The sequence below is a fragment of the Salmo salar genome, chromosome ssa01 (assembly GCF_905237065.1).
Source record: "Salmo salar chromosome ssa01, Ssal_v3.1, whole genome shotgun sequence".
Lineage (NCBI taxonomy): Eukaryota > Metazoa > Chordata > Actinopteri > Salmoniformes > Salmonidae > Salmo > Salmo salar.
The window spans coordinates 2141134-2163851 of NC_059442.1; the positions used below are offsets into that span (position 1 = coordinate 2141134).

A 22718-nucleotide genomic window follows, 5' to 3' on the forward strand; every position below is an offset into this window, starting at 1 on the left:
ACCAACAGCTCAGCCTTCAGGGCTTTCTCACCAAACCCTCCCTGACTAGCACCAACAGCTCAGCCTTTAGGGCTTTCTCACCAAACCCTCCCTGACTAGCACCAAAAGCTCAGCCTTCAGGGCTTTCTCACCAAACCCTCCCTGACTAGCACCAAAAGCTCAGCCTTCAGGGCTTTCTCACCAAACCCTCCCTGACTAGCACCAACAGCTCAGCCTTTAGGGCTTTCTCACCAAACCCTCCCTGACTAGCACCAAAAGCTCAGCCTTCAGGGCTTTCTCACCAAACCCTCCCTGACTAGCACCAACAGCTCAGCCTTTAGGGCTTTCTCACCAAACCCTCCCTGACTAGCACCAACAGCTCAGCCTTTAGGGCTTTCTCACCAAACCCTCCCTGACTAGCACCAACAGCTCAGCCTTTAGGGCTTTCTCACCAAACCCTCCCTGACTAGCACCAACAGCTCAGCCTTTAGGGCTTTCTCACCAAACCCTCCCTGACTAGCACCAACAGCTCAGCCTTTAGGGCTTTCTCACCAAATCCTCCCTGACTAGCACCAACAGCTCAGCCTTTAGGGCTTTCTCAGGGACGAAGAGTCCATAATGGTCAGCTATAGCGCAAAGGTCTACTTTACACAACCCCACCAACCGATCAACAGAGGGCGCTTCAATAAACTGGGATGAGGCAGCCATTTTGTACACTGCAGCCTTCTGAACACACAAACTAAACAAGTCATCCAAACTCACAACCTACCACCACACCTCAATCACCAATCGCAGAGAGCTCAGAGCAGCAGGGTCCGGTGGGTTTAATGGAATCCCGGATGAGCCCCCATTATGTTACGTACGCCTCTTGGAGGAGGGAACTCAACACCCTGTAAGTTAGAGTCCTCTCTCCTACATTACCTGCCTTCCCAGTACTTAACTAACCAACCTGTTAGGGCTAGGGGGCAGTATTGACACGGCCGGATAAAAAACGTACCCGATTTAATCTGGTTACTACTCCTGCCCAGTAACTAGAATATGCATATAATTATTGGCTTTGGATAGAAAACACCCTAAAGTTTCTAAAACTGTTTGAATGGTGTCTGTGAGTATAACAGAACTCAAATGGCAGGCAAAAACCTGAGAAGATTCCATACAGGAAGCGCCCTCTCTGACAAGTTGTTGTTCATCTTGGCTCTTTTTATTGAAGACTGAGGATCTTTGCCGTAACGTGACACTTCCTACGGCTCCCATAGGCTCTCGGAGCCCGGGAAAAAGCTGAATGATATCGAGGCAGCCTCTGGCTGAAACACATTATCGCGTTTGGATAGTGGCTGGTCAGAGTACTCTGAGACTCACGCTCGTGCACGAGGGCATGAGATGTATTTATTTTCTCTCTCTTTGTACGTATACAGGCTTTCCCGGTCGGAATATTATCACTTTTTTTACGAGAAAAATGGCATAAAAATTGATTTTAAACAGCGTTTGACATGCTTAGCAGTACAGTAATGGAATATTTAGATTTTTTTTGTCACGAAATGCGCCATGCTCGTCACCCTTATTTACCCTTTCGGATAGTGTCTTGAACGCACGAACAAAATGCCGCTATTTGGATATAACAATGGATTATTTGGGACCAAACCAACATTTGTTATTGAAGTAGAAGTCCTGGGAGTGCATTCTGACGAAGAACAGCAAAGGTAATACAATTTTTCTTATAGTAAATCTGACTTTGGTGAGTGCTAAACTTGCTGGGTGTCTAAATAGCTAGCCCTGTGATGCCGGGCTATCTACTGAGAATATTGCAAAATGTGCTTTCACCGAAAAGCTATTTTAAAATCGGACATATCGAGTGCATAGAGGAGTTCTGTATCTATAATTCTTAAAATAATTGTTATGTTTTTTGTGAACGTTTATCGTGAGTAATTTAGTAAATTCACCGGCAGTGTTGGTTGGGAATGCTAGTCACATGCTAGTCACATGCTAATGTAAAAAGCTGGTTTTTGATATAAATATGAACTTGATTGAACAAAACATGCATGTATTGTATAACATAATGTCCTAGGGTTGTCATCTGATGAAGATCATCAAAGGTTAGTGCTGCATTTAGCTGTGGTTTGGGTTTATGTGACATTATATGCTAGCTTGAAAAATGGGTGTCTGATTATTTCTGGCTGGGTACTCTGCTGACATAATCTAATGTTTTGTTTTCGTTGTAAAGCCTTTTTGAAATCGGACAGTGTGGTTAGATTAACGAGAGTCTTGTCTTTAAAATGGTGTAAAATAGTCATATGTTTGAAAAATTGAAGTTTTTGCATTTTTGAGGTATTTAAATATCGCGCCACGGGATTACACTGACGCAAGCGTCCCACCTAGCCCAGAGAAGTTAACGCCACCTGCTGCGCTAACCAAACTACAGGGGGTGGTCCGCCCAGGTCTTACCTAGTGTGCATAGACAGAGTACATACTACGGGTATATGTATGCCCGCAGGCCTCTTGCCTAAGCACTCCCAAGGTGCCTTCCCCTTCCACCCCCCCAACCCCCCGGGAACAAAAACAGAATAATTACTAACGTAAAGTGAACAATTTCAATAATCACAAACACAGTCCTTTTGACATACACATACGTCTGCAGGACCAGCTACTAAATACTTTACAACAATTATACAGACCAACAACGAAACACTGGACATACCAAGAAGCTCTCTCTCTCCTAACAAAGGAACACTGGCTTATATCCAGCTGCAGAAGGAGTCTGTAAATGAAGACAGCTGTATCCCCTGAGACCATAGACCAGACTCTTCCATAGACCAGACTCTGTCATAGACCATTCTCTGTCATAGACCAGACTCTGTCATAGACCATTCTCTTTCATACCCTTTTGCATTATGCCACGTGTGACCTGTTAACCGCTTAGAGCATGTTATAACCCACAGGACACTAGTCTATAACCTCTTAGAGCATGTTATAACCCACAGGACACTAGTCTATAACCTCTTAGAGCATGTTATAACCCACAGGACACTAGTCTATAACCTCTTAGAGCATGTTATAACCCACAGGACACTAGTCTATAACCTCTTAGAGCATGTTATAACCCACAGGACACTAGTCTAAGAGGTTATAGACTAGTGTCATTAATCAGAAGTAACTGACTGTTGATTTATTTTGTGTGTGTGTGTGTGTGTGTGTGTGTGTGTGTGTGTGTGTGTGTGTGTGTGTGTGTGTGTGTGTGTGTGTGTGTTTGTGTCCAGTATCGTCAGTGTAAAGGAGACCAGGCTAACATCTCTAGTGGCCAACATCTTCGTCGGTATGTCAGTGTTTCTGCTACCAGTTCCTCTCCAGTGGATCCCCAAACCTGTCCTCTACGGACTCTTCCTTTACATCGCCCTGACATCTATAGACGGGAACCAGATGTGTGACCGCATGGCCCTGCTTCTTAAAGAACAGGTTAGTGACCACAAGGCTTCTTATAGAACAGGTTAGTGACCACAAGGCCCTGCTTCTTATAGAACAGGTTAGTGACCACAAGGCCCTGCTTCTTATAGAACAGGTTAGTGACCACATGGCCCTGCTTCTTAAAGAACAGGTTAGTGACCCCAAGGCCCTGCGTCTTATAGAACAGGTTAGTGACCCCAAGGCCCTGCGTCTTATAGAACAGGTTAGTGACCACAAGGCCCTGCTTCTTATAGAACAGGTTAGTGACCACATGGCCCTGCTTCTTATAGAACAGGTTAGTGACCACAAGGCCCTGCTTCTTATAGAACAGGTTAGTGACCACAAGGCCCTGCTTCTTATAGAACAGGTTAGTGACCACAAGGCCCTGCTTCTTATAGAACAGGTTAGTGACCACAAGGCCCTGCGTCTTAAAGAACAGGTTAGTGACCACAAGGCTTCTTAAAGAACAGGTTAGTGACCACAAGGCCCTGCTTCTTATAGAACAGGTTAGTGACCACAAGGCCCTGCGTCTTATAGAACAGGTTAGTGACCACAAGGCCCTGCTTCTTAAAGAACAGGTTAGTGACCACAAGGCCCTGCTTCTTATAGAACAGGTTAGTGACCACAAGGCCCTGCTTCTTATAGAACAGGTTAGTGACCACAAGGCTTCTTATAGAACAGGTTAGTGACCACAAGGCCCTGCTTCTTATAGAACAGGTTAGTGACCACAAGGCCCTGCTTCTTATAGAACAGGTTAGTGACCACAAGGCTTCTTATAGAACAGGTTAGTGACCACAAGGCCCTGCTTCTTAAAGAACAGGTTAGTGACCACAAGGCCCTGCTTCTTAAAGAACAGGTTAGTGACCACAAGGCTTCTTAAAGAACAGGTTAGTGACCACAAGGCCCTGCTTCTTAAAGAACAGGTTAGTGACCACAAGGCCCTGCTTCTTATAGAACAGGTTAGTGACCACAAGGCCCTGCTTCTTAAAGAACAGGTTAGTGACCACAAGGCCCTGCTTCTTATAGAACAGGTTAGTGACCACAAGGCCCTGCTTCTTAAAGAACAGGTTAGTGACCACAAGGCCCTGCTTCTTAAAGAACAGGTTAGTGACCACAAGGCCCTGCTTCTTATAGAACAGGTTAGTGACCACAAGGCCCTGCTTCTTAAAGAACAGGTTAGTGACCACAAGGCTTCTTATAGAACAGGTTAGTGACCACAAGGCCCTGCTTCTTATAGAACAGGTTAGTGACCACAAGGCCCTGCTTCTTAAAGAACAGGTTAGTGACCACAAGGCCCTGCTTCTTAAAGAACAGGTTAGTGACCACAAGGCCCTGCTTCTTAAAGAACAGGTTAGTGACCACAAGGCTTCTTAAAGAACAGGTTAGTGACCACAAGGCCCTGCTTCTTATAGAACAGGTTAGTGACCACAAGGCCCTGCTTCTTAAAGAACAGGTTAGTGACCACAAGGCCCTGCTTCTTAAAGAACTGTCACAAATGTTGAAGCCGTGTTGAAGAGACCAAACTGCATGCGGAATATGGATACTCACCTTTTAATATAATTAAGTAAAGTATACACAGAAAACAATAAACACTCACGACAGGCTAACAGGCTACTTACGAACAAAACGAATAGCAGTGTTAACTCAACCACCCACAAACCCAAGTAACAAACATACTCCTAATTATATGACTCCAAATCAGGAACAACGATAACCAGCTGTCCCTGATCAGGAGCCACACAGACCAACATAGAAACACAACACCCAGAACAAACGTACACAGACATCTTCTGCCACGTCCTGACCAAAATACTACACAACTACACCCTCTGCTGGTCAGGACGTGACAGTACCTCCCCCTAAAGGTGCAAACCCCGAATGCACCTAAAAAAAGAAACCACAAAATCCCCCAAAACCACAACAAAAACAAATACCCCCTAAACAATACGGGAGGGAAGGGAGGGAGGCTGCCGTCACCGACGGCACTTGTGCTACACCCCCCCTCCCCAACCCACCTATACAGGAGGTGGTTCTGGCTCCGGCCTACTGTCCTCCAGAATGCAGACAGACTTGTTCAGTTTCGGGCCGTAGGCAGACTCCCATCGTTCCGGATCGTAGGCAGACCTCTTCCGTTCCACACTGTAGGCAGACTCATTTGATACACATTTAATCATATTTAGTTCCGGATCGTCAACAGACTTACTTAGTTCCGGGTTGCTGATAGACTTCCTTGGTTCCGGGTCATAGGCAGACTCACCCGTTCTGGGTCACAGGCAGACCCCTTCGGTTCCGGGTCGCAGGCAGACCCCTTCGGTTCCGGGTCGCAGGCAGACTCCCTCGGTTCCGGGTCGCAGGGAGACTCCCTTGGTTCCGGATCACAGACAGACTCCCTTGGTTCCGGATCACAGGCAGTCTCCCTCGGTTCCAGACTAGACACTGTTGCCGGATACTCTGGACTGCACACTGGTGCCGGATACTCTGGACTGCACACTGGACCCGGATACTCTGGACTGCACACTGTTGCCGGATACTCTGGACTGCACACTGTTGCCGGATACTCTGGACTGCATACTGTTGCCGGATACTCTGGACTGCACACTGTTGCCGGATACTCTGGACTGCACACTATTGCCGAACTCTCGAGGCTGGGCTGACGCACTGGAAGCCTGATGCGTGGTACTGGTACTGGATGTGCCCGTCTGGGGACACGCACCTCAGGGCTAGTGCGGGGAGCGGGAACAGGCCGAGTCGGACTGGGTTGACGCACTGGAAGCCTGATGCGTGGTGCTGGTACTGGAGGTATCAGCCTGGGAACACGCACCTCAGGGCTTGTGCGGGGAGCGGGAACAGGACGAGTCGGACTGGGCTGACGCACTGGACCGTAGAGGCGTACTGGCGGTCTCGAGTGCAGAACTGGCATTGCTCTTACTGGCTGGATGCCCACTTCCCCCTGGCAAATGCGGGGCGCTGGTATTGTGCGTACCGGCCTAAAAATACTTGGCATCGCCACAGTACCCATTACCCCGAAGCACGGGACCTGTCCAGTCACTGGTTGCCCAGAAAAGGTACGGGGATTTGGCCTGGGGCTCAATCCTCGCCCAGCTAAACTACCCGTGTGCCCCCCCAAAAAGAATTATTGGGGCAGCTTCTCGGCCTTAAACGCCAGTCGTATTCCCCTGTAGCGTTCCCTGTCTTCGCTCCACTTCCTCCATGGACCTTCTCCGGCCATAATCTCATCCCACGTCCACTTCTGACGATCGTCCATATCAAAGTCCATTTTCTCAGCGTTCCTCAATTGCTCCTTCCTCCGCTGCTTGGTCCTTATTTGGTGGGAGATTCTGTAACGGTTGTCGTCGGGAATGGAGGACCAAAACGCAGCAGGAATGTGGACGCTCATCTTGTATTTATTTTAAATAAAAGAGAACACTAAAATAACAAAATGAAGAACGCACGAACAACAAAACAGTCTTGTCAGGCTCACACAGACCCACATAGAAACACAACACACAGAAATACTCTGCCACGTCCTGACCAAAAACTACACAACAACACCCTCTGCTGGTCAGGACGTGATAAGAACAGGTTAGTGACCACAAGGCTTCTTAAAGAACAGGTTAGTGACCACAAGGCTTCTTATAGAACAGGTTAGTGACCACAAGGCCCTGCTTCTTATAGAACAGGTTAGTGACCACAAGGCCCTGCGTCTTATAGAACAGGTTAGTGACCCCAAGGCCCTGCTTCTTAAAGAACAGGTTAGTGACCACAAGGCTTCTTAAAGAACAGGTTAGTGAGCACAAGGCCCTGCTTCTTATAGAACAGGTTAGTGACCACAAGGCCCTGCTTCTTATAGAACAGGTTAGTGACCACAAGGCCCTGCTTCTTATAGAACAGGTTAGTGACCACAAGGCCCTGCGTCTTATAGAACAGGTTAGTGACCCCAAGGCCCTGCTTCTTAAAGAACAGGTTAGTGACCACATGGCTTCTTATAGAACAGGTTAGTGACCACAAGGCCCTGCTTCTTATAGAACAGGTTAGTGACCACAAGGCTTCTTATAGAACAGGTTAGTGACCCCAAGGCCCTGCTTCTTATAGAACAGGTTAGTGACCACAAGGTCCTGCTTCTTAAAGAACAGGTTAGTGACCACAAGGCCCTGCTTCTTAAAGAACAGGTTAGTGACCCCAAGGCCCTGCTTCTTATAGAACAGGTTAGTGACCCCAAGGCCCTGCTTCTTAAAGAACAGGTTAGTGACCACAAGGCCCTGCTTCTTAAAGAACAGGTTAGTGACCACATGGCCCTGCTTCTTATAGAACAGGTTAGTGACCCCAAGGCCCTGCTTCTTATAGAACAGGTTAGTGACCACAAGGCTTCTTAAAGAACAGGTTAGTGACCACAAGGCCCTGCTTCTTAAAGAACAGGTTAGTGACCCCAAGGCCCTGCTTCTTATAGAACAGGTTAGTGACCCCAAGGCCCTGCTTCTTATAGAACAGGTTAGTGACCACAAGGCCCTGCTTCTTAAAGAACAGGTTAGTGACCACATGGCTTCTTATAGAACAGGTTAGTGACCCCAAGGCCCTGCTTCTTATAGAACAGGTTAGTGACCACAAGGCTTCTTAAAGAACAGGTTAGTGACCACAAGGCCCTGCTTCTTAAAGAACAGGTTAGTGACCCCAAGGCCCTGCTTCTTATAGAACAGGTTAGTGACCCCAAGGCCCTGCGTCTTATAGAACAGGTTAGTGACCCCAAGGCCCTGCTTCTTAAAGAACAGGTTAGTGACCACAAGGCCCTGCTTCTTATAGAACAGGTTAGTGACCACATGGCCCTGCTTCTTATTAAAGAACAGGGCTTTTGGTGGATTATTGTAATGGCCACAGAGCTTTTGGTGAGTTATTGTAATGGCCACAGGGCTTTGCAGATCAAAACAACGGTAGAATCCTGTACGCACAGTTTAAACCTGCATATCTTTTGGAGACCACCGACCAACAGATGACACTGTTAAATCAGTAAAGAAGTTAATTACTCTCTGTCTCTCTCTCTCTCTCTCTCTCTCTCTCTCTCTCTCTCTCTCTGTGTGTCTCTCTCTCTCTCCTCTCTCTGTCTCTGTCTCTGTCTCTGTCTCTCTCTCTATCTCTCTCTCTCTCTCTCTCTCTCTCTCTCTCTCTCTTCTCCAACTCTCTCTCTCTCTCTCTCTCTCTCTCTCTCTCTATTCTCTCTCTTCTCTCTCTCTCTTCTCCTTCTCTGTCTCTGTCTCTGTCTCTCTCTCTCTCTCTCTCTCTCTCTCTCTCTCTTCTCCGTCTCTGTCTCTCTCTCTCTCTCTCTCTCTCTCTCTCTATTCTCTCTCTTCTCTCTCTCTCTTCTCCTTCTCTGTCTCTGTCTCTGTCTCCGTTCCTCTCTCTCTCTCTCTCTCTTCTCCCCCCTAGAGGTCCTACCCCCCTGCCCACTACATCCGTAAGGTTCCCCAGAGGAAGATCCACTATTTCACCTTCCTCCAGATGATGCAGCTACTGGTGCTGTGTTGCTTTGGCATGTCCCCTCTACCCTACATGAAGATGGCATTCCCTCTCTTTATGGTACTGCTTATACCTATCAGGTACAACACAGTGTACATTACACTACACACTAGGTAGTACACTACGGCAGGTCCCCTCTACCCTACATGAAGATGGCATTCCCTCTCTTTATGGTACTGACAGCCAGACAATATGTTCCTCCATCATGTACAGTAGACTACAGACAATATGTTCCTCCATCATGTAGACTACAGACAATATGTTCCTCCATCAGGTACAGTAGACTACAGACAATATGTTCCTCCATCATGTACAGTAGACTACAGACAATATGTTCCTCCATCATGTACAGTAGACTACAGACAATATGTTCCTCCATCATGTACAGTAGACTACAGACAATATGTTCCTCCATCATGTACAGTAGACTACAGACAATATGTTCCTCCATCATGTACAGTAGACTACAGACAATATGTTCCTCCATGTACAGTAGACTACAGACAATATGTTCCTCCATCATGTACAGTAGACTACAGACAATATGTTCCTCCATCATGTACAGTAGACTACAGACAATATGTTCCTCCATCAGGTACAGTAGACTACAGACACCATTGTTCAAGCCTATAGTTCACACGTCACGCTCACCCTCAGATGTCTTTCCTGTTAGCTAGTGTTAGCTAGTGTTAGCTAGTGATAGCTAGTGATAGCTAGTGTTAGCTAGTGTTAACTAGTGTTAGCTAGTGATAGCTAGTGTTAGCTAGTGATAGCTAGTGTTAGCTAGTGATAGCTAGTGTTAGCTAGTGATAGCTAGTGATAGCTAGTGTTAGCTAGTGATAGCTAGTGTTAGCTAGTGTTAGCTAGTGATAGCTATTGTTAGCTAGTGTTAGCTAGTGATAGCTAGTGTTAGCTAGTGTTAGCTAGTGATAGCTAGTGTTAGCTAGTGTTAGCTAGTGATAGCTAGTGATAGCTAGTGTTAGCTAGTGTTAGCTAGTGATAGCTAGTGATAGCTAGTGATAGCTAGTGTTAGCTAGTGTTAGTGATGCTTGTCCTATTTGAAACATCACCATCTACTGGCAGCATGTAGCTGACAGATTCAGGAGCTTGAAAACCCCATTAGAGAAAAAAGCTTGAAACCCCATTAGAGAAAAAGCTTGAAACCCCATTAGAGACAGAGCTTGAAAATCCCATTAGCGAAAGAGTTTGAAACCCCATTAGAGAAAGAGCTTGAAACCCCCATTAGAGAAAGAGCTTGAAAATCCATTAGAGAAAAAAGCTTGAAAACCCCATTATGGAAAAAAGCTTGAAACCCCATTAGAGACAGAGCTTGAAACCCCATTAGAGAAAGAGCTTGAAACCCCCATTAGAGAAAGAGCTTGAAAATCCCATTAGAGAAAGAGCTTGAAACCCCCATTAGAGAAAGAGCTTGAAAATCCCATTAGCGAAAGAGCTTGAAACCCCCATTAGAGAAAGAGCTTGAAACCCCATTAGAGAAAGAGCTTGAAACCCCATTAGAGAAAGAGCTTGAAACCCCCATTAGAGAAAGAGCTTGAAACCCCATTAGAGAAAGAGCTTGAAACCCCCATTAGAGAAAGAGCTTGAAACCCCCATTAGAGAAAGAGCTTGAAAATCCCATTAGAGAAAGAGCTTGAAACCCCCATTAGAGAAAGAGCTTGAAAATCCCATTAGCGAAAGAGCTTGAAACCCCCATTAGAGAAAGAGCTTGAAACCCCATTAGAGAAAGAGCTTGAAACCCCATTAGAGAAAGAGCTTGAAACCCCCATTAGAGAAAGAGCTTGAAAATCCCATTAGCGAAAGAGCTTGAAACCCCCATTAGAGAAAGAGCTTGAAACCCCATTAGAGACAGAGCTTGAAATCCCATTAGCGAAAGAGCTTGAAACCCCCATTAGAGAAAGAGCTTGAAATCCCATTAGCGAAAGAGCTTGAAACCCCATTAGAGAAAGAGCTTGAAACCCCCATTAGAGAAAGAGCTTGAAACCCCATTAGAGAAAGAGCTTGAAACCCCCATTAGAGAAAGAGCTTGAAACCCCATTAGAGAAAGAGCTTGAAACCCCATTAGAGGAAAAAAACTACAGTGGAATGTAATTCATTATGCATTTATTTTCTTTCAGCTCGTTTCGGAGTCAAAGAGTATAATTTCAGTATAGTTTTAGTTTTTAAAATGTTTTTGTTAATTATTTTATTTAAGTTTACTAAAATGTTTTTCCAATTTTAGTTTTTATTTGAGTTTCTATTTACAAAAATAACCTTGGAATGGGGTGTGAGATAAAGCACATTCAAGTCCAGGCATCAAGTACTCTCACTACCACCAGCGTCGACATTGTGCCAAAAGTCCAAAGTTAGAAATTGTATCTTACATTTGTTTATTATTTTTTGGGAGAATTAACATATCTTTCAATTCTGTTTACATTATTTAACAGTTTTGACAAATGTAAATTATATTTAACGACATCACCAGCTGTTTGTCAAAGCGCCGGAAGTTCAAATACCACCGTAACCAAACGGTCTGTCTGTCACGTCCTGACCAGTATAGAGGATTATCTGTTATTGTAGTTTGGTCAGGACGTGGCAGAGGATAGTTAGTTTATGTATTCCGGGGTTTTGGATTTCTTTTCTATGTTTGTGTTTCTATGGGTTTTCTATCTGTTCTGTTTCTATGTTAGTTCATTGGGGTATGGACTCTCAATTGAAGGCAGGTGTTTTCTAGTTGCCTTTGATTGGGAGTCCTATATATTAGGGTGTGTTTGGTCTTGTTGTTTGTGGGTAGTTGTTTTAGCACTGCTATACGTGTGTAGCCTGCTATACTGTTCCTGGCGGTCGTTGTTTTCTTGTTTTTGTTCGTGGTGTTCACATTATAATAAATTATGATGAGCACGCAATCCGCTGCATATTGGTCCACTTTTTCCGACAGCGATTTCAACATATCTTCTGACGAAGAGGAACGTGACACTGTCCCTTGTTACCAGATGGCATAAGGGTGATACAGTACCCACTAACTGACTTCTTCTTCCTGTTTCAGGAACTGTGTTCTTCCTCACATCATCGAGGCTAAATACCTGGATATCATGGACGCCCAACACATGTAACTACAGACACAGACCAACACATATAACTACAGACACAGACCAACACAGTTAACTACAGACACAGACCAACACATTTAACTACAGACACAGACCAACACATATAACTACAGACACAGACCAACACATATAACTACAGACACAGACCAACACAGTTAACTACAGACACAGACCAACACAGTTAACTACAGACACAGACCAACACATTTAACTACAGACACAGACCAACACATATAACTACAGACACAGACCAACACATATAACTACAGACACAGACCAACACATGTAACTACAGACACAGACCAACACATATAACTACAGACACAGACCAACACATATAACTACAGACACAGACCAACACAGTTAACTACAGACACAGACCAACACATATAACTACAGACACAGACCAACACAGTTAACTACAGACACAGACCAACACATGGATAGAAGGACTCTGTTTTTCTAAGAGAACAAAACGGAACAGAGGACAATAGAAACATAGAAACTGTCAGATTGTGTAGTAGACAATAGCATCCATCTATCCATTCATACAGGTGAAGCACTGGTCCAAAAGGATGGAGGGAGAGCGAGAGAGAGAGAGAGAGAGAGAGAGAGAAGTGCCCATCAGAACCTTTATGAACAGACAGACCAGATGTCTCCTCTCTCTACCAGCAGGAACAGGTCTGGACCAGCACCAGGTGATCAAAAACCAGGACCAACCAGAACTCTGATCCACCTCTCCTCTCCACAGCTTCTTAGAACTCCAGTCCAGTGCCATAAAGCTTCATTACTGCATTGGTATTATTCTCTGCTGTTGGTCTGGTTTGTTTATGTAAGGTTGTGCCATGGTTGGCTTGGCAACATGTAGGACCTCAGAGATTTGTCACAGTCTCCCTCTAGTGCTGATCTCTCAGTGACTCTGATATGGTGCCAACATTTAGAAAAACATATTACTGAGTGTGAATGCAACAATTTGCATGCCTTCACACATACACAACCTCTCTCCCTATCTCTCTCTCTCTCCCTATCTCTCTCTCTCCCCCTCGCTCTCCCTCTCTTTCTCTCTCTCGCCCTGTGTCTCTCTCTCTCTCTCTCTCTCTCTCTCTCTCTCTCTCGCCCTGTGTCTTCTCTCTCTCTCTCTCTCTCTCTCTCTCTCTCTCTCACCCTGTGTCTCTCTCTCTCTCACGCCCTGTGTCTCTCTCTCTCTCGCCCTGTGTCTCTCTCTCTTTCACCCTGTGTCTCTCTCTCTCTCTCTCTCACCCTGTGTCTCTCTCTCTCTCTCTCTCTCTCGCCCTGTGTCTCTCTCTCGCCCTGTGTCTCCCTCTACCCTTCTCTCTGTCTCTCTCTCTCTCTCGCCCTGTGTCTCTCTCTCTCTCTCTCTCACCCTGTCTCTCTCTCTCTCTCTCTCTCTCTCTCTCTCTCTCTCTCTCTCACCCTGTGTCTCTCTCTCTCTCTCTCTCTCTCTCGCCCTGTGTCTCTCTCTCTCTCTCTCTCTCTCTCTCTCTCTCTCTCTCTCTCTCTCTCTCTCACCCTGTGTCTCTCTCTCTCACGCCCTGTGTCTCTCTCTCTCTCGCCCTGTGTCTCTCTCTCTTTCACCCTGTGTCTCTCTCTCTCTCTCTCTCTCACCCTGTGTCTCTCTCTCTCTCTCTCTCTCTCTCTCGCCCTGTGTCTCTCTCTCGCCCTGTGTCTCCCTCTACCCTTCTCTCTGTTCTCTCTCTCTCTCTCTCGCCGTGTCTCTCTCTCTCTCTCACCCTGTGTCTCTCTCTCTCTCTCTCTCTCTCTCTCTCTCTCTCTCTCACCCTGTGTCTCTCTCTCGCCCTGTCTCTCTCTCTCTCTCTCTCTCTCTCTGTCTCTCTGTCTCTCTCTCTGTCTCTCCCCCCCTCCCTTAAGATAAGTAATAATTATGTAAGATGACACCACAGACCAAAATTATAGTTTAACATTGATTTGATTGTGAATACAGTATATCATAGCAATATACACATTTTAGATGTTTTAAGAAAGGTTTATTTTGATAAATAATATTAATGTATGTGCTCATTTGTTCCTGACTTGGAAGGAGTAATATGCGCCTGTCTTGATGTTTTACAAATATATATTTTTTTACAAATGTTTTTAATATCTGTTTACGTTTCCTTCTTATATATTGCATCTGTGTTTACTAGACCAGCAAGACCAGTTCTCTAATAACTTACTGTAATTGGGGTGGCAGGTAGCTTAGTGGGTTAGAGCATTGGGCCAGTAACCAAAAGGTTAACAATACAGTTCTATGATAACTTACTGTAATTTTTTATTTGGCATGAGACATTCCTAATCAAATCAAATCATATGTATTTATATAGCCCTTCTTACATTAGCTGATATCTCAAAGTGCTGTACAGAAACCCAGCCTAAAACCCCAAACAGCAAGCAATGCAGGTGTATAAGCACGGTGGCTAGGAAAAACTCCTTAGAAAGGCCAGAACCTAGGAAGAAACCTAGAGAGGAACCAGGCTATGAGGGGTGGCCAGTCCTCTTCTGGCTGTACCGGGTGGAGATTATAACAGAACATGGCCTAGATGTTCAAATGTTCATAAATGACCAGCATGGTCAAATAATAATAATCATAGTAGTTGTCGAGGGTGCAACAAGTCAGTAACACAAGAGTAAGTGTCAGTTGACTTTTTCATAGCCGATCTTTAAGAGTATCTCTACCGCTCCTGCTGTCTCTAGAGAGTTGAAAACAGCAGGTCTGGGACAGGTAGCACGTCTGGTGAATAGGTCAGGGTTCCAGCAGGTCTGGGACAACAGGTCTGGGACAGCAGTTCTGGGACAGCAGGTCTGGGACAGGTAGCACGTCCGGTGAACAGGTCAGGGTTCTATAGCTGCAGGCAGAACAGTTAGAACTGGAGCAGCAGCACGACCAGGTGAACTGGGGACAGCAAGGAGTCATCAAGCCAGGTAGTCCTGAGGCATGGTCCTAGGGCTCAGGTCCTCCGAGAGAAAGAAAGAAAGAGAGAAAGAGAGAATTAGAGAGAGCATATTTAAATTCACACAGGACACTGGATAAGACAAGAGAAATACTCCAGATGTGACAGACTGACCCTAGCCCCCCGACACATAAACTACTGCAGCATAAATACTGGAGGCTGAGACAGGAGGGGTCAGGAGACACTATGGCCCCATCCGATGAAACCCCCGGACAGGGCCAAACAGGTAGGATATAACCCCACCCATTTTCCAAATCACAGCCTCCACACCACTGGAGGGATATCTCCAACCACCAACATACCATCCCGGGACAAGGCCGAGTGTAGCCCACAAAGATCTCCGCCATGGCACAGCCCAAGGTGGGGCGCCAACCCAGACAGGAAGACCACATCAGTGACTCAACCCACTCAAGTGACGCACCCCTCCCAGATAAGACTTGAATTGGTTTGCTAGTGATCATGTCTTGGAATTAATTGACAGAGAATAGAACTTCCGCAACGTTACTTTTGTACTTGCTGGCGGAGCTGGAGTAACACAGCCTTGGGACGGAAGTAACACAGCCCTGGGACGGAAGTAACACAGCCCTGGGATGAGAGTAACACAGCCCTGGGACGAGAGTAACACAGCCCTGGGACGGAAGTAACACAGCCCTGGGACGAGAGTAACACAGCCCTGGGACGAGAGTAACACAGCCCTGGGATGAGAGTAACACTGCCCTGAGACGGAAGTAACACAGCTCTGGGACGGAAGTAACACAGCCCTGGGACGGAAGTAACAGCTCTGAGACGGAAGTAACAGCTGGCGAGAGGTTTACAATATCTGTCTTATCTCCATGTTTCTGGTTTGTAATGCTCGTTACTTTCAACAAACGTCAGACATCAATTCATGTTTGTGTTGATTTGAATAGTTAATGCTATAGGTTTGAAATGTATGGAAATGAACCATGCGGCGACATCACAATGTTGCGGAACCACTGCATTTTGCCTTACAATCTTAATGTGACTACAACGGATGACATGATCGCTATACTGACCATCATTTTCATCTCTCTGAAAATGGCACTGTATTAGGATATCTCTCTCACCATTTTCAATGACTATTCATGCTTAGCCAATCAGGTGCTCCAGCTGTCCTTTTTATTTGATTTTATTTCACCTTTATTTAACCAGGTAAGCCAGTTGAGAACAAGTCCTTTATTTAACCAGGTAGGCCAGTTGAGAACAAGTCCTTTATTTAACCAGGTAGGCCAGTTGAGAACAAGTTCTCATTTGCAACTGCGACCTGGCCAAGATAAAGCAAAGCAGTGCATCACAAACAACAACAGGGTTACACATGGAATAAACAAAACATAGTCAATAATACAGTAGAAAAATCTATATACAGCGTGTGCAAATGAGGTAGGATAAGAGAGATAAGGCAATAAATAGGCCATGGTGGCAAAGTAATTACAGTATAGCAATTAAACACTGGAATGGTAGAATGTGCAGAAAATGAATGTGCAAGTAGAGATAATGGGATGCAAAGGAGCATGTAATGTGCTCCTCGTGTCTTGATAGAATAGTAGCCCTACCAATCAGCTGCTCCTCGTGTCTTGATAGAATAGTAGCCCTACCAATCAGCCTGCTCCTCGTGTCTTGATAGAATAGTAGCCCTACCAATCAGGCCCTCCTCGTGTCTTGATAGAATAGTAGCCCTGCCAATCAGGCCCTCCTCGTGTCTTGATAGGATAGTAGCCCTACCAATCAGGCCCTCCTCGTGTCTTGATAGAATAGTAGCCCTACCAATCAGCTGCTCCTCGTGTCTTGATAGAATAGTAGCCCTACCAATCAGCTGCTCCTCGTGTCTTGATAGAATAGTAGCCCTACCAATCAGCTGCTCCTCGTGTCTTGATAGAATAGTAGCCCTACCAATCAGCTGCTCCTCGTGTCTTGATAGAATAGTAGCCCTACCAATCAGGTGCTCCTCATGTCTTGATAGAATAGTAGCCCTACCAATCAGCTGCTCCTCGTGTCTTGATAGAATAGTAGCCCTACCAATCAGCTGCTCCTCGTGTCTTGATAGAATAGTAGCCCTACCAATCAGGCCCTCCTCGTGTCTTGATAGAATAGTAGCCCTACCAATCAGCTGCTCCTCGTGTCTTGATAGAATAGTAGCCCTACCAATCAGGCCCTCCTCGTGTCTTGATAGGATAGTAGCCCTACCAATCAGCTGCTCCTCATGTCTTGATAGAATAGTAGCCCTACCAATCAGGCGCTCCTCATGTCTTGGTAGAATAGTAGCCCTGCCAATCAGGCCCTCCTCGTGTCTTGATGGAATAGTAGCCCTACCAATCAGCTGTTTCACCTGTCCTTGTGATTGTCTCCACCACCCTCCAGGTGTCGCCCATCTTCCCCATTATCCCCTGTGTATTTATACCTGTGTTCTCTGTTTGTATGTTGCCAGTTTGTTTTGTTTAGTCAAGCCTACCAGCGTTTTCCCCTCTGCTCCTGTCTCTCAATTGTTCCTGTTTCCTAGTTTTCCCGGTGTTGACCATTCTGCCTGCCCTGAGCCTGCCTGCCGTCCTGTACCTTTGCCCCACCTATCTGGATTACTGACCTCTGCCTGACATGGACCTGCTTTTTGCCTGCCCCTGTTCGATTAATAAACTGTTGTTACTTCGACGATGTCTCCATCTGGGTCTCACCTGAAACGGGATAACTATAGTGGGCTTATTGGAATTGTGTGACTGAGACTTGTAAAAGTGTGGTTTAAACAATGTACATATATTGATTGCTAGGCATACAAATAAGATTAATTATTGATAGGTATGGCCCAACCTGTCTAGATTGTGAACGACTGATTCTTGGCAGAATGCATTGCATTTACTGCCGTGAGGGTGATGAGCATAATATTGTCCATGAACTGCAGCCCCCCCCCAAATGATTTGTTCTCAAATTTGTTGAGCAGAGGCTGGGTTGAACATTGCACTCCAAAAACACCTTGATAATCTGCTGATTTCATTATGTCCAAAAACACCTTGATAATCTGCTGATTTCATTACGTCCAAAACACCTTGATAATCTGCTGATTTCTTTATGTCTTGCACACATTCAAAGCCCTCCAGTACCAGAGTCAGTGAAACAACCCAACACCACTGATTGTAGGGTGGGTGTTCATTTGGTCATTTGGTAAACAAAGGAAGGTCCACACTCCTGAACAAGAGACAAAAAAAGCCCGATTGGACTTCTCAAAAAACCCACCTAAACAAGCCTAAATCCTGGGGAAATGTTTGGCGGACAAGTGAAACACAATTAGAGCTCTCTGGCAATACATTAATAAACAGTGTGTTGAAGCATGGAATATAATGGCGCCGGAGGGGATGGCTGCCATTTTACGGGCTCCTAACCAACTGTGGTATTTTGTTTGTTTTTTCACATTGTTTGTAACTCATTTTGTACATAATGTTGCTGTTACCGTCTCTTATGACGGAAAAGAGCTTCTGGACATCAGAACAACGATTAGTCACCTCGAACTGGAGCGAAGATGCTTTCTTTACTGAGTCTGACGCAAAGAATATCCTGCTTTGTCAAGACAAGGCCCAAATCCCCATCATCGGCATGAGGAAAAGATGGAGAAAAGGGGGGGAGGGTGGGGTGCCTTATAAGAATTTGCAGATGAGTAGGTAAACCACCACTACCCTCCGTATTATTGGCCAACATGCAATCATTGGAAAACAAACTGGACGATCTACAATTAAGACTTATACAACCAACAGGACATAAAAATAGTAATATTTTATGTTTCACTGAGACCTTGCTGAACGACGACACAAATAATATAGAGCTGTCTGGCTTCACCGTGCATCGGCAGGACAGAGCAGCTACGTCTGCTAAGACGAGGGGTGGAGGTGTGTGTCTATTTGTCAATAACTGCTGGTGCGCAATGTCTAATATTAAAGAAGTCTTGAGGTGTTTCTTGAGATAAGCTGTAGACCACACTATCTACCAAGAGAGTTCTCATCTATATTATTCGTAACCGGCTATTTACCACCACAAACAGATGCTGCCACCAAGACCGCACTCAATGAGCTGTTTAAGGACGATAAGCAAACAAGAAAATGCTCATCCAGAAGCGGCGCTCCTAGTGGCCGGGGATTTTAATGCAGGCAACCTTAAATACATTCCAAATCTTTTCAGTCTCCTGTGGGGGAATAGGTTTTGTCGTGCCCTCTTCACAACTGTCTTGGTGTGCTTGGTCCATGTTAGTTTGTTGGTGATGTGGACACCAAGGAACTTGAAGCTCTCAACCAGCTCCACTGCAGCCCCGTCGATGAGAATGGGGACGTGCTCGTCCTCTTTTTCCTGTAGTCCACAATAATCTCCTTTGTCTTGGTCACGTTGAGGGAGAGGTTGTTGTCCTGGCACCACACGGCCAGGTCTCTGTCCTCCTCCCTATAGGCTATCTCATCGTTATACTGGGGTGCAAAGGAGCAAGATAAATAAATAAATACAGTATGGGGATGAGGTAGTTGGATAGGCTATTTATAGATGGGCTATGTACAGGTGTATCTGTGAGCTGCTCTGACAGCAGGTGCTTAAAGCTAGTGAGGGAGATATGAGTCTCCAGCTTCAGTGATTTTTTGCAGTTCGTTCCAGTCATTGGCAGCAGAGAACTGGAAGGAAAGGCGGCCAAAAGAGCAATTGGCTTTGGGGGTGACCAGTGAGATATACCTGCTGGAGCGCGTGCTACAGGTGGGTGCTGCTATGGTGACCAGTGAGCTGAGATAAGGCAGGGCTTTACCTAGCAAACTTATAGATGACCTGGAGCCAGTGGGTTTGGCGATGAGTATGAAGCGAGAGCCAGCCAACGAGAGCGTACAGGTCGCAGTGGTGGGTAGTGTATGGGGCTTTGGTGACAAAACGGATGGCACTGAGATAGACTGCAGCCAATTTCTTGAGTAAAGTCTGTAGCAGGTCTGTAGCAGTTTGGGTCTAGACTGTCTCCCCCTTTGAAGAGGGTGAGGTTCGCGGCTGCTTTCCAATCTTTGGGAAACTCAGACGATACGAAAGAGAGGTTGAATAGGCTAGTAATAGGGGTTGCAACAATTTCGGCAGATAATTTTAGAAAGAGAGGGTCCAGATTGTCTAGCCCGGCAGATTTGTAGGGGTCCAGATTTTGAAGCTCTTTCAGAACATCAGCTGTCTGGATTTGGGTGAAGGAGAAATGGGGGAGGCTTGGGCAAGTTGCCGTGGGGGATGCAGGGCAGTTGACCGGGGTAGGGGTAGCCAGGTGGAAAGCATGGCCAGCTGTAGAAAAATGCTTATTGAAATTCTTAATTATAGTTGATTTATCGGTGGTGACAATGTTTCCTAGCCTCAGTGCAGTGGGCAGCTGGGAGGAGGTGCTCTTATTCTCCATAAACTTTACCGTGTCCCAGAACCTTTTTGAGTTTGTGCTGCAGGGATGCAGATTTCTGTTTGAAAAAGCTAGCCTTTGCTTTCCTAACTGCCTGTGTATATTGGTTCCTAACTTCTTTGAAAAGTTGCATATCACGGGGGCTATTCGATGCTAATGCAGTACGCCACAGGATATTTTTGTGCTGGTCAAGGGCAGTAAGGTCTGGAGTGAACCAAGGGCTATATCTGTTCCTGGTTCTACATTTTTTGAATGGGGCATACTTATTTAAGATGGTGAGGAAGGCACTTTTAAGGAATAACCAGGCATCCTCTACTGACGGGATGAGGTCAATGTCATTCCAGGATAACCGGACCAGGTCGATTAGAAAGGCCTGCTCGCTGAAGTGTTTTAGGGAGCGTTTGACAGTGATGAGGGGTGGTTGTTTGACAGCAGACCCATTACGGATGCAGGCAATGAGGCAGTGATCACTGAGATCTTGGTTGAAAACAGCAGAGGTGTATTTGGAGGGCAAGTTGGTTAGGATGATATCTATGAGGGTGCCCGTGTTTACAGATTTGGGGTTGTACCTGGTAGGTTCATTGATCATTTGTGTGAGATTGAGAGCATCAAGCTTAGATTGTAGGACGGCTGGGGTGTTAAGCATGTTCCAGTTTAGGTCACCTAACAACACGAGCTCTGAAGATAGATGGGGGGCAATCAATTCACATATGGTGTCCAGGGCACAGCTGGGGGCTGAGGGTGGTCTATAGCAAGCGGCAACGGTGAGATACTTTTTGCTGGAAAGGTGGATTTTTAAAAGTAGAAGCTCTAATTGTTTGGGCACAGACCTGGATAGTATGACAGAACTCTGCAGGCAATCTCTGCAGTAGATTGCAACTCAGCCCCCTTTGGCAGTTCTATCTTGTCGGAAAATGTAATATTTAGGGATGGAAATTTCAGGGGTTTTGGTGGTCTTCCTAAGCCAGGATTCAGACACAGCTAGGACATCCGGGTTGGCAGAGTGTGCTAAAGCAGTGAATAAAACAAACTTAGGGAGGAGGCTTCTAATGTTAACATGCATGAAACCAAGGCTATTACGGTTACAGAAGTCAACAAATGAGAGCATCTGGGATATAGGAGTGGAGCTAGGCACTGCAGGGCCTCGGATTAACCTCTACATCGCCAGAGGAACAGAGGAGGAGTAGGATAAGGGTACGGCTAAAGGTTATAAGAACTGGTCGTCTAGTATGTTCGGAACAGAGAGTAAAAGGAACAGGTTTCTGGGCGCGATAGAATAGATTCAAGGCATAATGTACAGACAAAGGTATGGTAGGATGTCAATACATTAGAGGTAAACCTAGGCATTGTGTGATGATGAGAGAGATATTGTCTCTAGAAACATTTAAACATTTTGTCAGTTGATATACAACTAAAGCTGAGCCAAAAGAGCTAGCTAGCTCACTAACTTTAGCTATTATTATTTTTGCCTCAATCACACTAGACCTGAAACCAGTGACCAAACGATTAAAAGGCTGATATTCTGACGTTTTTTGACAGAGCAATGTGAGTTTTTATTAGAGTCAGTATAGCAACGTAACGTTATTGATTTGTCAGTTTCCCTAGCTAATTCCCTACTTTTCACACTGACATGGTATACAGGATACCCTGTTATGGTACACAGTCAGTACACCATCAAGTCCTAGCAGGATCAGATGGTGGCAGGTGTCCCAGCAGGGTCAGCCAGGGAAGACCAGTCTACAGTGCGTAGCTCAGGTGAATTTTGCAGTATATTATAATAATCAGTGAATGGGTACAAAGTTCCATCTTTAGTTGATGGGTAGGCTACAGTGATCTGGGAATTTCAATTATTTAACTATTTATTCTATTGTTGGATAATATAATATATACAGTTGAAGTCGGAAGTTTACATACACCTTAGCCAAATACATTTAAACTCAGTTTTTCACAATTCCTGACTTTTAATCCTAGTAAAAATTCCCTGTCTTACGTCAGTTAGGATCACCACTTTATTTTAAGAATGTGAAATGTCAGAATAATAGTAGAGAATGATTTTTTTCAGCTTTTCTTTCTTTCATCACATTCCCAGTGGGTCAGAAGTTTACATACACTCAATTAGTATTTGGTAGCATTCAAATTTCAAATCAAATTTATTTTTATATAGCCCTTCGTACATCAGCTGATATTCTCAAAGTGCTGTACAGAAACCCAGCCTAAAACCCCAAACAGCAAGCAAAGCATGTGAAAGAAGCACGGTGGCTAGGAAAAACTCCCTAGGAAAAACTCCCTAGAAAGGCCAAAAACCTAGGAAGAAACCTAGAG

General features: G+C 45.4%; 1 protein-coding gene across 1 annotated transcript in view; it reads left to right on the forward strand.

Annotated features, from left to right (window-relative positions):
* slc4a11 (solute carrier family 4 member 11) overlaps window positions 1-12088 on the forward strand; it is a 140554-nt gene extending 128466 nt beyond the window's left edge. The window contains exons 16-18 of the mRNA XM_045704876.1: window positions 3234-3429; window positions 8836-9005; window positions 11969-12088. Of these exons, the coding sequence (XP_045560832.1) occupies window positions 3234-3429; window positions 8836-9005; window positions 11969-12035 (433 nt within the window). The 3' untranslated portion in view covers window positions 12036-12088. The remainder of the gene's footprint in view (window positions 1-3233; window positions 3430-8835; window positions 9006-11968) is intronic.
* Window positions 12089-22718: the final 10630 nt, after the last annotated feature.